The 15,274-nt window shown below is 36.2% G+C and overlaps 3 protein-coding genes across 3 annotated transcripts; all 3 read right to left on the bottom strand.

The window, feature by feature from the left end:
* Positions 1-350: 350 nt before the first annotated feature.
* Positions 351-2,387, bottom strand: LOC145039966 (heat shock cognate 70 kDa protein-like). Its single transcript, XM_078987961.1, has 2 exons — positions 2,171-2,387; positions 351-1,985 (listed from the first exon to the last, which is right to left on the bottom strand). Exons 1-2 carry the CDS (start codon positions 2,385-2,387, stop codon positions 355-357), a joined length of 1,848 nt encoding a protein of 615 aa, XP_078844087.1. The 3' UTR covers positions 351-354.
* Positions 2,388-2,888: 501 nt separating this feature from the next.
* Positions 2,889-8,650, bottom strand: LOC145039965 (uncharacterized). Its single transcript, XM_078987959.1, has 5 exons — positions 7,627-8,650; positions 6,755-7,504; positions 6,541-6,662; positions 6,105-6,458; positions 2,889-2,957 (listed from the first exon to the last, which is right to left on the bottom strand). Exons 1-5 carry the CDS (start codon positions 8,648-8,650, stop codon positions 2,889-2,891), a joined length of 2,319 nt encoding a protein of 772 aa, XP_078844085.1.
* A 3,174-nt stretch (positions 8,651-11,824) lies between these two features.
* Positions 11,825-13,857, bottom strand: LOC145039964 (heat shock cognate 70 kDa protein-like). Its single transcript, XM_078987958.1, has 2 exons — positions 13,641-13,857; positions 11,825-13,455 (listed from the first exon to the last, which is right to left on the bottom strand). The coding sequence occupies exons 1-2, from the start codon at positions 13,855-13,857 to the stop codon at positions 11,825-11,827; spliced, it is 1,848 nt and encodes a 615-aa protein (XP_078844084.1).
* Between the last annotated feature and the right edge of the window lie 1,417 nt (positions 13,858-15,274).

Raw genomic sequence — 15,274 nt, 5'->3', positions numbered from 1 at the left:
TTCACAAGTTCCCATTTCTCTTTTGGGTTGCTTCATGCTTGGGGTAAATTCAGCATATACTCATACCGAAACAAAAAAGGGGACAACATAACTTTACCTTGTGTGGCATAAACAATATTGGATGTTTTGTCATGATACATGATTGAACGTTATAAATCAAACAATAACCAACATATGAAAATATAGAACGCAAATTTCTCTAAATCCATAATGTACCAATACATGCCTCGCATGAGCAAAATAGCATTCCATAATAATTCATGAGTTCCCAATGTTTAGCATAAACTAATGAAAAAAAACGACAACCTTAGAAGATACCAGTTTAATTAAAAACCATGATTATTTGAAAACTAATTAAAATTCTTGCATGCATATGGACTCCAGATATTCCTTCATGGCCTGAACCTCATCAGTGGATGCATCTTCATGGTGCTCGATCCACTTGGTCGCGTCAGCAATCTTGTGCTCCATCATCATCAACCTCTCACTGTAAGCCATATTCTTAATCTTATTTTTCATGTCGTATATGAAATCCTCTAGAGCATTGAATGCATCTACTTTCTTTTTGTATTCTTGGTCCTCGTGTTTGTAGTCTTCAGCATCTTTTACCATCTTCTCGATCTTTTCCTTGGAGAGACTTCTGTTTTCATTGGTAATCATGAGTTTATTCATCTTACCGGTTGATAATATCTCTGCTGTGACTGTGAGGATACCGCTGGCATCTATTTCAAAATAGACGATGCATGTTGCAACTCGTTTTGGAGCCGGGGGTATTCCAGAAATTGTGAACTTCCCCAACAAATGGTTATCCGTAGATTTGGCTCTTTCACCTTGATACACCATGATTTCCCACCAAGATTGGTTGTCTTCGGTTGTACAATAAATTTTGGATATCTTTGTAGGTATTGGAGTGTTCCTTGGGATCACCACGTTAAATTTTTTGCCTCTTACCTCTATACCAAGGGACAAAGGGGTGACATCTAATAACACCAAATCTCGACACCTTTTATCACTGTTACCACTTAACTTTGCAGCCATAACCGCTGCACCGTATGCTACAGCCTCATCGGGGTTTAGGCTCTTGTATAGCTCCTTCTTCTGATTGAAAAGTTTTTGCAACATACATTGGACCTTTGGTATTCTAGTTGACCCACCAACAAGAATCACCTCGTTTACCTCCGGTTTCTTCATCTTTGCATCGCTTAAACATGCCTCCAGAGTCTTGATGCATCGATCAAAATACTCCATGTTGAGGTCTTCAAATTTAGCTCGACTGAATTTCATAGAGAAATCAATCCCCTCATGCAAGCAATCTAGCTCGATAGATGTGAGAGTATCGCTCGAGAGAATCCTTTTTGCTTTCTCACAAGCACATCTCAGTCTCCCCAATGCTTTTTTGTTGGGTGTCAAGTCTTTCTTCCATTTTCTTTTGAATTCCTTAACACAGTGATCCACCATGCGGTTATCAAAATCCTCGCCTCCCAAATGAGTATCACCAGCAACGGCTTTCACCTCAAAGGTACCGAATTCCCCTTCTACCATAGTCAGTATAGAGACATCAAAAGTGCCACCACCCAGATCAAACACCACCACATTCTTCTTCTTTTTCTCTTTCATTTTGAAGGGCTCTTCTAGACCATAAGCAATTGCAGCTGCTGTAGGTTCATTGATCATGCTAATGACGTTGAGTCCAGCAATAGTGCCAGCATCTTTTGTTGCTTGACGCTGTGGATCGTTAAAGTAAGCGGGGACTGTTATCACAGCATCTTTCACGGGTTTTCCAACGTATGATTCTGCAATTTCTTTCATCCTTCCAAGAACCATTGATGAAATTTCTTCCGCCAAAAATTCCTTGGCTTTACCTTTGTAGGAGACGACTATCTTTGGTGTGTCGGAAGGACCTTCTATCACCTTAAAAGGCCACAATTTCTTGTCCTCCTGCACTTTGGAATCACTGAACCTTCTTCCGATCAACCTCTTAGCATCTGAACATTATTTCAAAAAAAATATTAGTTTATAACAATGATCTAAGACTTCAGTGTACTTAAATGTATCAGATTCCGCTGTTGAGTGAAGAATGATTCTTAAAATATGGAATTTCCTTACGCTTAATCATAATAAAATAACAACATTCAATACGATGTATGAAAAAAAAAAGGTTATTACGTACCAAATATGGTGTTAGCAGGGTTGATGGCGGCTTGGTTCTTGGCGCCGTCGCCAATGAGACGTGCTGCATCAACGAAAGCAACACAAGACGGTGTCGTTCTATATCCCTGAGCATTAGGAATGATTTCGATGCGATCATTCTTCCAAACGGCGACACATGAGTACGTTGTTCCGAGGTCAATGCCGATGGCCGGTGCGTCGTCTCCTGTTTTGCCCATTACAGCCAAATTTCAGTATAAATTAATTGTCGCTTTTCATCATTAACTTACCTTATACATTTTGTTTTAAAATTCAAAAAGTTTAATAAGAGATATACACAATCTGATGCATAGTCGATCTTTATCTCCTACTATCTCGACCCCTATCTCCCTTATTTTTAGACCAAATAGTCAATCTATCAAGTGTAACATTTTTCGAGCCCTTGAGCGTTTTTATTTATTTTGAAAATTTTTCATTATTTACCAAACCTTTTTATGATTTAAATTCGACAAAACTGTAAGATTAGTCCCTGTGGTTTTCAGAAAACTTTGGATAGGATCCAAAAAGTTTTCAACTTGAATGAACGATCCAAATTCAATGTTTTTCTGTGTTTTTGGTCCATAATATATTTGAAAAGTCGATTTTACCCTTTTCATTTCTTTTTTCTATTTTTTTGATTTGTTTTGATATTTAAATAGTTAAAAACAAAAAATAAAAACTAAATCTCACCCACCTCCTCTTCACCGTACCCCATTTTCTCTCCCTATCTTTTGACTCTCTTTCCCATCTTCTTCTTCATCACACATCACCTGCAAATCAAAACTCACACAAAATATGAACAAAAAACCCAGAATCTGCAGCAACCTTCTTCTTCAATGAGTTTACCATTCATCGAAATGTATAAAATTATTGTAGAAGCAAAGGCCAACAAAAAAATCAAATTTATTTGCAATTACGCCTAAAACACTTAAAATTAGAACACCAAAATTAATTCATCCTAATTAAGTGTATTATAATCCGAAAAATTACAGTGCAGACACCAAAGTGCATCCCAACACAAACTCTTCAAGCTCTTGATAACCACAAATCGAGCAACAGTAGCCAAATGATAAAATTTCGCAAAATCCATGTTTAAAAACCATTGAAGAAAACCTGTGATGTCCAAAAAAATTGACTTAGTGGGTTTCTTCCATGAGTAGGCAGAAAACACAAAATCAGTGATGAACACGAATCGTAGAAAATGATAAACACAATGATGAATAAGAATTGCAGAAAATCAAAATAAAAATTCTAAACCAACCTAGAAATTTGCAGAAGACACAAAATCAAAATCTGGATTGAAACCCTAAAATAGTCTGGCGGCTAAGGGAAAGAGATGAGTATGTCGCCACAAGTTAGAACATTTCAAGATTTCCGATTTGTTACTAGATTCAACGTTGTCGACTTCATTAAGGTTAAGGCAGGTTTCAAGCTCTAATATGTAAATCCACTGGCTCATAAAGGACGAGGAATGGAGGCGATGAGAGGTAAAATACTCACCGACAAGAAGGGGTGGCGATCATTAGGTCTTCTTGACGGGGTGATAGACATGGAAATGATCTGAAAGTCAATGTCTTTTTGATGAAGAGGGAAAGAACACGAGAAAGAAATATAGGGTGGATGGGGTTTGTAGGCCCATTTTTTTTCTATTTCTTTTTTTTTTTAATTATAAAACAATTAATACAAATAAAGAAAATGAAAAAAATAAATAATAAGGGCAAAATAGTCTTTTCAAATTTTCAAGGACTAAAACTAAAGAAAATTCTTGATTTTAGACCTTCCATGGAAGTCGAAAACTTTTTGGAACCCATCCAAAGTTTTTTGCAAACCACAAGGACTAATTTTACAGTTTTGTCTTTAAATTGTCATCTTCATACCAACTAAACAACCTATAATTTAACAATAATATAAAACTAACAAAAAGAACACTAATTCAGCAATTAAATAAATATATATAATCCAAATATAAATTACATAATTAAAATTCAAATGAAACTAAAGCATATTAAAATTGTATGTCATGTCTCCTTGGTCATATCATAGTTTAAATCTTGGTCTAAAGCATCTTCAAACATGTCTGAATCTTCTTATGTATTGTTGAACAGGTCGTCGTATGTAGACTACACCTCTGTAGATTGAGGATTTCAGAATATGACCAAAGGTTCCGCAGAGGGGGTTCTGCGGAACCAAAACGCCTCTGCGGATTCTTTATTGCTCTGAGGATCAGGGGCATTAGGTAAAATCACCCAAAAATTACCCTTTCCTCCTTAGTCAAATGCGGAAGGAAGCTAGGGCAGTCGATTCGCGGAAGGAAGCTGCAGACGTCGGACGGAACGGACACAAAATGTCACGGCGAGCTCGATTCGTGGAGCAACTACACTCCGATGTGTTATCTGATGGATATGGAACTCAAGTAATATTTCAATTTTTTTTCCTAATCTTTGTATAAACTCAGAAGTAGAAATTGATTATATGAATTGGAAATTGATAGGTTAAATGTTATATATAAACATGTATGTTTGTTAGGATGTAAGGACTGAAATTTGTGAAATAAGAAATCTATTTATCCTATTCTTTTCATCATGAACAGATCCTCAGAGGTCCTTTGCAAGAACTGATCTGCAGAGGAGCCCTCTGCGCAACGATATATGCCTTTGCGCAAATGTATTTTTTTGTTTTTGTTTTTTTTTTTTTTCCGATTTTCTATATGCCTTTGCGCAAATGTATTTTTTTCCGATTTTCTAACACTCAACTGAGTTCTTTTGACCCTCAACAGATATGAGACTTAAAGCCTTGGACTCGTCGAGTCCCAGGAACGGACTCGCCGAGTCGGTCACGTCCACATTCTAAATCCTCGAGTTCTGATGTACAACTTTTGATCAAAAGATAGCTCCAAGCTTCTACAATCGATCTAGCATGTAAAGTTACGAACTTTACGTGCTTGCATGGGACTCTGAGCTCAAAAAGACATAAAACAAGCTCTTATGATGCATGGGACCTTTCATGGGTGCAAAAGCAGTCCCCAACTGCCTAGTGACCCCCTTAATGACGTGATTCATAAGCTCCAACCCCCAACCATGTTTGCAATCATGGTTGGCCATAAAAATGGCTTATAAAATCCCTAAATCTCCCCAAAAGGGATCTAACAAATGAAAGAGCAAGGTTACAACTTTTTACCATCAATGAACTATAGAAGGTGCACAAACTCGGGTTCCCTTGGTCTCTACTCGCTTCCTCAAGCTTTTCTACTTCCTTCTTAAAACCACAAGCACCAAAATCCACCAACAAAGCTTAGATTGCTTCAATAACGACTAGGGTTTCAATGAGAGGTGTTCTGGGAGCATAAGGGACGATATGGCCGACATAACATTGTTTAAATAGGGTGCAAACCCTCGGATTAGGGTTTTTTTTTTTTTTTTTATTTTTTTTTTTCAGACAACGTCTACTCGTCGAGTCCGGGGCCCAACTCGTCAAGTCCATTGCTTGAATCCCGCGTCCCATCCCGCTTCTACTCGACGAGTTGGTCCTTCAACTTGCCGAGTCCAAGGCCAAAATGCAAGATTTTTAAATGATTAATAAAAAGCAAGGTTGCAGAAAACGCTAGACGTTAGCTAGGCGGTGGACTGGGGTCTAGGGATTAATCGGTTAGACGGGGATTAATCGGGGAACATTAATTATTAAAAAAATAATTCAAAAAATTATAAATCTAATTTTAATACTAAGAATATAAGTAAATAAGCATAAAGGTTTAATAATAACTTAATAAGTTTAACAAACACAACCATTTATCATCCAAAATAAACATAAAAGTTTAATAGTAAGTTTAACAAGCACACCAAATCATATCCAACAAGTCCATAAAAGTTTAAAATAAGTTTTAACAACACAACAATTTTCTTCTAATCTTCACCACATACTTCCATTATTTGAACCCCATCCGACTCATATTCGTATTCTTCTAACACTTGATCCTCACTCTCGGACTCGAAATCTTCATCAAAAAGTTCGCTCGTTTTTGGACTTTCGCGGGGTGCTTGACTAACATCGGTTTCAAGAGTTTCATCAACCGTTTTGGGGTCTACTTCGTCTACATCACAATCATCGCAATCAACAATCCATTCTTGAGCGGAGAGAGAATGATTTGATAATAGCACTTCTATGTTTCTATCTTTTCTCTTTTTGTTTTTCTCCATTAAATTAGCATTGAATTGAACATAAACAAGATTGTTCAATTTGCTTGTCTCCAATCTATTTCGTTTCTTTGTGTGTACCTACAAATTTAAACACAACAAAGAGTTTAAACATGCTTAATATTTAAATTTTATAAAATATAAATTTAATGCTTTATATTACTAACCCCTTCAAACGTGCTCCAATTCTTTCACAACCTGATGAACTACTAGTTAAAGAAAGAATCCTCATTGCAATCTTTGTCAAATGAGGAGTTGTGCCACCAAATAGTCCCCACCAACTAGCTATGATTTTGAAACAAAAACACATTATTAATCGATAAATATCAAAATTTTATAAAATAGATAAATAGATAACTAAAAGGAAAACGAATTACCCAGATCAATGTCGGCATCATTCACCTTACAATGTTTAATTGCAAGATCGGAGCCAAATCTATCAACCTTCTTCTTGTACTTTGGCAAGTCAATAGTTACGAATTGCCTTTGTATCTCTAAATCTCCAAGAAATAATGTATCAAAAAAATCAAGAACCGCATCCATTACATCGGGATCAAATTGGAGTTGTGCATCATTATAATGGTAATACGGATTCAAAAGATAAGATGTCAAATGTAAAGTTGAATCTAGTTGACCTTTCATCTTTGTGTTTATGATATCTATAATAGGCTTGTAGTGTTTCTCGTTACCACCCAAAGATTTGATAATTTCTTCTTTTGCAACTTTAATCTCCCCATAAACAAAACCCATTGAGGGATTCCAATCCGCATCAACCATTCGAAGGACTTTCACCAAAGGAGAGAACACTTTTAAACATTGTGTCACACCGGACCAAAACTGGACACTTGTCACCGTTTTATATGAGGCAATCCCTTTAGGCTTACCGGAAAATTTACATTCCTCCCATTCGTTGCTAGAGAACATATGTCTTAGTTGCTCCTTTTTTTCGGACAAACTTTGTAATGTTAGAAAGGCCGAAGCAAATCTTGTGACTCCCGGTCGGATAATTTCCCTTTTGTTGGTGTAACTTCTCATCATCGCCAAGGTTTTGTGGTGAGCGTAAATGAATATGGTTAGTTTCTTTGCTTGATCTAGGATTTTCTTAAACCTTGGGAGTGCTCCGATACCTTGAAAAACAAACACGATTAAATAATAAATTATAATATATAATTAAACATTTTTAAACTACATAAACTACTAAGAAAAATAAAATAATAAATACAATAAATAAATAAAATAATGTAAATACCTTCAAGCATGAGGTTAATGGTATGTGTTGCACATGATGTCCAAAAAATAGATGGTCTTTTCTCTTTTAGCAACTTCGCTGCCCCCATGTTATTTTTGGCATTATCGGTCACAACTTGAACAACATTCTCAGGACCAACTTGTTGAATACAAGATTCCACATACTCATATATGTGTTGGCTTGTATGTGCTTCACCGGAACATTCTTTTGAAGATAAAAAAACGGTACCCATCTTCGAATTAACACATAAATTCATAATGCTTCTCCTTTTTCGATCAAACCAAGCATCCGTCATAATCGAGCATCCATCCTCTTTCCATTCTTTTTCGTTTTTTTTCAAAAAATTTTTTGTTCTTTCAACTTCAAGCTTTAGAAGTGGGTCACTCAAATCATATCTAGTAGGACATGGAAGCCCGGTTCCAAATTGGCCAATAACCTCCACCATCATTTTGAAGCTATCCCTTTCAAAGGCATGAAAAGGAATCGCACTCTCGTATGCCCACCTACTAATAAATTTATGGACCGCTAATATTCTTTCTTTCCGGACAATATTGTTAAGATCAATATTTTTGCTCTTTCCCGCCTTCACAACTTCTTCGGGGTTTATTATGTTTGCGAAGTTATCCATGGGGCCTATAACATTTGGAGCCTTCGACCCCAAAGAATTTTCTACTTCATCCACGCTATCATGCAATTCTTGTCTCGCCTCTACCCTTAAATCTTCAATATGAACTTTTTTAGCTTTTTTTTTCAACTTCCCTTCGTTAAGATAATTCAGACATTTCAATTGATCATCTTTTGTAGACTTTGGACATGAAGATACATTCCCCGTTACATGAGCAATATGTTGTTTCATCCTATAAATCCCCCCACCAAACACTTTTCCGCACAAGGTACATTTCAATCTATCCATGTTGCTTTTATCTGGGATGACACCATATTCCCAACCAACATCATCTGAATTACGTTTATGTGCACCAGTGGCGGTTGATCCAACAGATGTAGTAGATGCATTAGATGCCATTGATTGTCAACTGTTATAAAAAAAAATACATTAACACATTAAAAATTCTCACTAAATCAACAAACTTTGTATCATATCCATTTATCATCACTTCATCTAATATTTATTATTGAGTATATCATGATTATCATCACATTAACACATTAAAAATAGTTGAATACTCACTCACATATCACTAAAAAAATCACATTAACAATAACACCGTATTGGTGTTATTCATATCAGAGGCTCTGTAAACAAGTTTTGTAAACTGACTAAACTCAATCATATTTCCAAACTAGCTTCTAATTAATTTTTAGCAAAAACAACCTGTTCTATAAACTCAATCAGTCAATCTCAGCTCTATATGAAGCAATGATACTGGAACTAAGTAAACTCAATCACATTAACAGAATAACAAGTACGAATTTCGTATTTAATAGGTAGTAAAAATCAAAGAATCGGGCCAAAATACTGGAAACAAGTTGATAAACCAAACAAGTTGATACCGGAATCGGGCCAAAGTACGAATGTTACCCAACTTTCGTCTTCCATGTTTAACAGAAAAATGAGCATATATTTCATCATTAGTTCATCAGAAATCAAATGATTAACACCTCAAATCGAGGACAATAGATAAAATTGAAATTTGATAGCAAAAATCGAGTTTGATAAACTAACCTGTGTCGATTATGAAGATTGTTGCCGAACACTGAATACAATGCAGCCCTAACAGCGGCTCTAACAGCAAAGATGGCGGATTTCACACATTGGGGTTGTAACAGGCGAAGGCGACGACACTATTATCTTCTTCGATTTCATCTTTTAGTCAAGAGAGAAACCACAAAAAAGTTTTCAACTTTTAGTCAAGAGAGAAACCACAACGACGGGAATGAGCGAAGTGGGAACGAGCCCTAGAAAAAGTTATCAGTTTTTACGATTTTGCCCTAATCTTTTTTGAAAATCCGTTGACCGATGTTGACCTATTAAACGCCTAGATCCGATTATCTCCGATTATATCCGATTAGCTCCGAGTTTGACCGGCTTTGACCAGCCCCGATTACACATAAAACGTGGTCGGTTGCAGTCCGCCTAGCGCCTAGGCGCCGATTAATCGGCCGCCTAGGCCGATTTTTACAACATTGATAAAAAGAAATACGTACCAAGAACCAGGTGCTACATTCTTGTGCCGTTTTTCTGAGAGCCTCAAATACTCATCCCATGAGTCCGTCCTATGTTGAATGCTAGTTGACGAATTGTCGTATTTTTCAGTTGGAGGGAAACCTTGCCTACCTCTAGCTTCCCACTTCGGTTGAAAATATGGAAATCGATTCATCTCACTAAATATGCATAGAAAAATTATTTCCTTGTCCGAAGCCGACGTCTAAACTTTTCATCACCGACAAAATAGTATTGTACAAGATGGTTGTGCCCATCCACACGATTTCTCTGTAAAGGGCATTTTCTGGTTTTTGAAGAGGAAGTTTCAACTTTGTCTTCTTGTAGATAAGCGAGCATTATTTGCATAACGTTTTCGATAAACATCGATTCTCACAAAGCAAACTTACCGTGGAACATGATTATGGCGTTTTGAATTTGATATAAAGAATGTAGAGGTTTTTTGTGTTGTGGTATATAATGAAAGTAGTATTCTGTAGTGGAGATAGAGGAAAAAAAATTATAATCCTTAATGTTTTAAAAACCGGTTGTTTAATTGAACCGGTATGGCGACCGATTCCCGGTTTAACTGGTTCGACCGACGAGTGAACCGATTTTTATATTTTTCATGTTTTTTTTTCTATTTTCCTACACATACATACATATATAAATTATGAATTTGATGTGTACAAGTTGAAACATTAAATATACACATAGAAATAAGTTGTAAATGAATCCAAATATATTAAAATAACACATAACCATAAGTTTTAATGTTTTACATCAATTCATATACGCCAAAAAGAAAATAAAATATAATATTGAAACCAAATATAATTTTAGATGAATATAACATCATAAAAAATCTTTATAATATTTATCATAAAACTAAATAGTTTTGAAGAAAAAAGTCATTAAAGTTTATTACGTAAATGATTTTTTTCATATGTTTTTATTCGGTTTAACCGGTTCAACCGGTTTATTTTGACCGGTTCAACCGGGTTTTTTTTAAAGACCTGTCGGTTTAATCCGGTTCAGAAATTAATATAAAACCGGTGATAGTTGAACCGCTCTCTCCACCGGTTCCCCGTCCAATCGGTTCGACCGGCCGGTTCAAACCGGTTTTTAAAACATTGATAATCCTACATGCGTCCAACGGTAAAAAATGAAAGAATGCATGCGGTGTAATCCCACACACCACACTTTGTGGTGCTCCCCACGTCCCGCTCCTACCAGCTCAACCCACCGTATTGTGTGGTGGAAGTAGACTCTTGAGCTTAACTTTGCAACCATTACAATCTAGAAACTAGTATTTTTGTATGCAAAATATCTACCAACATTGCTAACAATCTATAACTAGATTTAAAGAAAAAGATGCCTAAGGAATGACAGATTACAAATTTTAACCCACCATCTAGTGTTTGTTATTCCAAGGAACTGTTACTTTCTCTTATTATTCTCTTGCCGGTGCAAAATGGCTGGTGAAGCCCCATTTATATGATTAAGGTTCTTGTGGTCTTGTTGAGTCCATAGATGATAGATGCTTGGCATGCATAACAAAATTACAAAATTTTAATTACTTCAATACATAATGTATCTTTTACGGTTCTTTAAAGTAAGCACACTAGCTCCGATTTTGCAAGTTCCAATTTTTCTTTGGGGTGCTTTATGCTTAGGGTAAATTCAGCATATATGTACTAATACTGAAACAAAAAACGGATAACATAACTTTACCAAGTGTGGCATAAACCATATTGGACGTTCCATTTTGATACATGAATAAACATTATCAAACAACAACCAATGTTATAAACATAGTATGCAAATTTCTATAAATCCATAATAATCAAACAACAACCACCGTTATAAACATAGTATGCAAATTTCTAGAAATCCATAATGTACCAATATCACATGCCTTGCATGGTTGCATGAGTAGAAGATCGAAATAGCATTCCAGAATTCACGAGTTGCACTGTTTAGCATAAACTAATGAAAAGAAATCACAACCTTAGAAGATACCAGTTTAATTGAGAACTAAAATTCTTGCATGCATATGGACTCCAGATATTCCTTCATTGCCTGAACCTCATCAATGGATGCATCTTCGTGGTGCTCGATCCACTTGGTCGCGTCAGCAATCTTGTGCTCCATCATCATCAACCTCTCACTGTAAGCCATATTCTTAATCTTATTTTTCATGTCGTATATGAAATCCTCTAGAGCATTGAATGCATCTACTTTCTTTTTGTATTCTTGGTCCTCGTGTTTGTAGTCTTCAGCATCTTTTACCATCTTCTCGATCTTTTCCTTTGAGAGTCTTCTGTTTTCGTTGGTAATCATGAGTTTATTCATCTTACCGGTTGATAATATCCCCGCTGTGACTGTGAGGATACCGCTGGCATCTATTTCAAAACACGCAATTGTGCTTACAACTCCTTTTGGAGCCGGGGGTATTCCAGAAATTGTGAACTTCCCCAACAAATGGTTATCCGTAGATTTGGCTCTTTCACCTTGATACACCATGATTTCCCACCAAGATTGGTTGTCTTCGGTTGTACAATAAATTTTGGATATCTTTGTAGGTATTGGAGTGTTCCTTGGGATCACCACGTTAAATTTTTTGCCTCTTACCTCTATACCAAGGGACAAAGGGGTGACATCTAATAACACCAAATCTCGACACCTTTTATCACTGTTACCACTTAACTTTGCAGCCATAACCGCTGCACCGTATGCTACAGCCTCATCGGGGTTTAGGCTCTTGTATAGCTCCTTCTTCTGATTGAAAAGTTTTTGCAACATACATTGGACCTTTGGTATTCTAGTTGACCCACCAACAAGAATCACCTCGTTTACCTCCGGTTTCTTCATCTTTGCATCGCTTAAACATGCCTCCAGAGTCTTGATGCATCGATCAAAATACTCCATGTTGAGGTCTTCAAATTTAGCTCGACTGAATTTCATAGAGAAATCAATCCCCTCATGCAAGCAATCTAGCTCGATAGATGTGAGAGTATCGCTCGAGAGAATCCTTTTTGCTTTCTCACAAGCACATCTCAGTCTCCCCAATGCTTTTTTGTTGGGTGTCAAGTCTTTCTTCCATTTTCTTTTGAATTCCTTAACACAGTGATCCACCATGCGGTTATCAAAATCCTCGCCTCCCAAATGAGTATCACCAGCAACGGCTTTCACCTCAAAGGTACCGAATTCCCCTTCTACCATAGTCAGTATAGAGACATCAAAAGTGCCACCACCCAGATCAAACACCACCACATTCTTCTTCTTTTTCTCTTTCATTTTGAAGGGCTCTTCTAGACCATAAGCAATTGCAGCTGCTGTAGGTTCATTGATCATGCTAATGACGTTGAGTCCAGCAATAGTGCCAGCATCTTTTGTTGCTTGACGCTGTGGATCGTTAAAGTAAGCGGGGACTGTTATCACAGCATCTTTCACGGGTTTTCCAACGTATGATTCTGCAATTTCTTTCATCCTTCCAAGAACCATTGATGAAATTTCTTCCGCCAAAAATTCCTTGGCTTTACCTTTGTAGGAGACGACTATCTTTGGTGTGTCGGAAGGACCTTCTATCACCTTAAAAGGCCACAATTTCTTGTCCTCCTGCACTTTGGAATCACTGAACCTTCTTCCGATCAACCTCTTAGCATCTGAACATTATTTCAAAAAAAATATTAGTTTATAACAATGATCTAAGACTTCAGTGTACTTAAATGTATCAGATTCCGCTGTTGAGTGAAGAATGATTCTTAAAATATGGAATTTCCTTACGCTTAATCATAATAAAATAACAACATTCAATACGATGTATGAAAAAAAAAAGGTTATTACGTACCAAATATGGTGTTAGCAGGGTTGATGGCGGCTTGGTTCTTGGCGCCGTCGCCAATGAGACGTGCTGCATCAACGAAAGCAACACAAGACGGTGTCGTTCTATATCCCTGAGCATTAGGAATGATTTCGATGCGATCATTCTTCCAAACGGCGACACATGAGTACGTTGTTCCGAGGTCAATGCCGATGGCCGGTGCGTCGTCTCCTGTTTTGCCCATTACAGCCAAATTTCAGTATAAATTAATTGTCGCTTTTCATCATTAACTTACCTTATACATTTTGTTTTAAAATTCAAAAAGTTCTGATGCATAGTCGATCTTTATCTCCTACTATCTCGACCCCTATCTCCCTTATTTTTAGACCAAATAGTCAATCTATCAAGTGTAACATTTTTCGAGCCCTTGAGCGTTTTTGTTTATTTTGAAAATTTTTCATTATTTACTAAACCTTTTTATGATTTAAATTGTCATCTTCATACCAACTAAACAACCTATAATTTAACAATAATATAAAACTAACAAAAAGAACACTAATTCAGCAATTAAAAAAATATATAATTCAAATATAAATTACATAATTAAAATTCAAATGAAACTAAAGCATATTAAAATTGTATGTCATGTCTCCTTGGTCACATCATAGTTTAAATCTTGGTCTAAAGCATCTTCAAACATGTCTGAATCTTCTTATGTATTGTCGAACAGGTCGTCGTATGTAGACTACACCTCTGTAGATTGATGATTTCAGAATATGACCAAAGGTTCCGCAGAGGGGGTTCTGCGGAACCATCACGCCTGTGCGGATTCTTTATTGCTCTGAGGATCAGGGGCATTAGGTAAAATCGCCCAAAAATTACCCTTTCCTCCTTAGTCGAATGCGGAAGGAAGCTAGGGCAGTCGATTCGCGGAAGGAAGCTGCGGACGTCGGACGGAACGAACACAAAAATGTCACGGTGAGCTCGATTCGTGCATGGAGCAACTGCACTCCGATGTGTTATCTGATGGATATGGAACTCAAGTAATATTTCAATTTTTTTTCCTAATCTTTGTATAAACTCTGAAGTAGAAATTGATTATATGAATTGGAAATTGATAGGTTAAATGTTATATATAAACATGTATGTTTGTTAGGATGTAAGGACCGGAGTTTGTGAAATGAGAAATCAATTTATCCTATTCTTTTCATCATGAACAGATCCTCAGAGGTCCTTTGCAAGAACTGATCTGCAGAGGAGCCCTCTACGGAACGATATATGCCTTTGCGGAAATGTATTTTTTTGTTCTTGTTTTTTGTTTTTTGTTTTTTTTTTTTCCGATTTTCTATAATTATTATCTCTTAAAATGGACCATTGAATATTGAGATCATTTTATGTTTGATTATATGTAAATTAATATTAAAATCGATTTACAATTATTTCTATAGTTAAAAAAAACATTGAAAATTTCTATAATTATTATTAAAGTGGACCATTTATGTAAATTTTATAATATATATGGGACCTTTCTGTAAAATTCTGTAAATTTGTTATAGAAAATGGACAATTTATTTTGAAAGATAATTATTGACGTAGACCATTGTATAAAAAGTTATAGAATAAAAACATTATTTTTGTTGCATAAAATTGTTAAAAAACAA

The sequence above is a fragment of the Lactuca saligna genome, chromosome 4 (assembly GCF_052625555.1).
Source record: "Lactuca saligna cultivar CGN05327 chromosome 4, ASM5262555v1, whole genome shotgun sequence".
Classification (NCBI taxonomy): Eukaryota; Viridiplantae; Streptophyta; class Magnoliopsida; order Asterales; family Asteraceae; genus Lactuca; species Lactuca saligna.
This window is presented reverse-complemented; position numbering and strand designations above follow the sequence as displayed.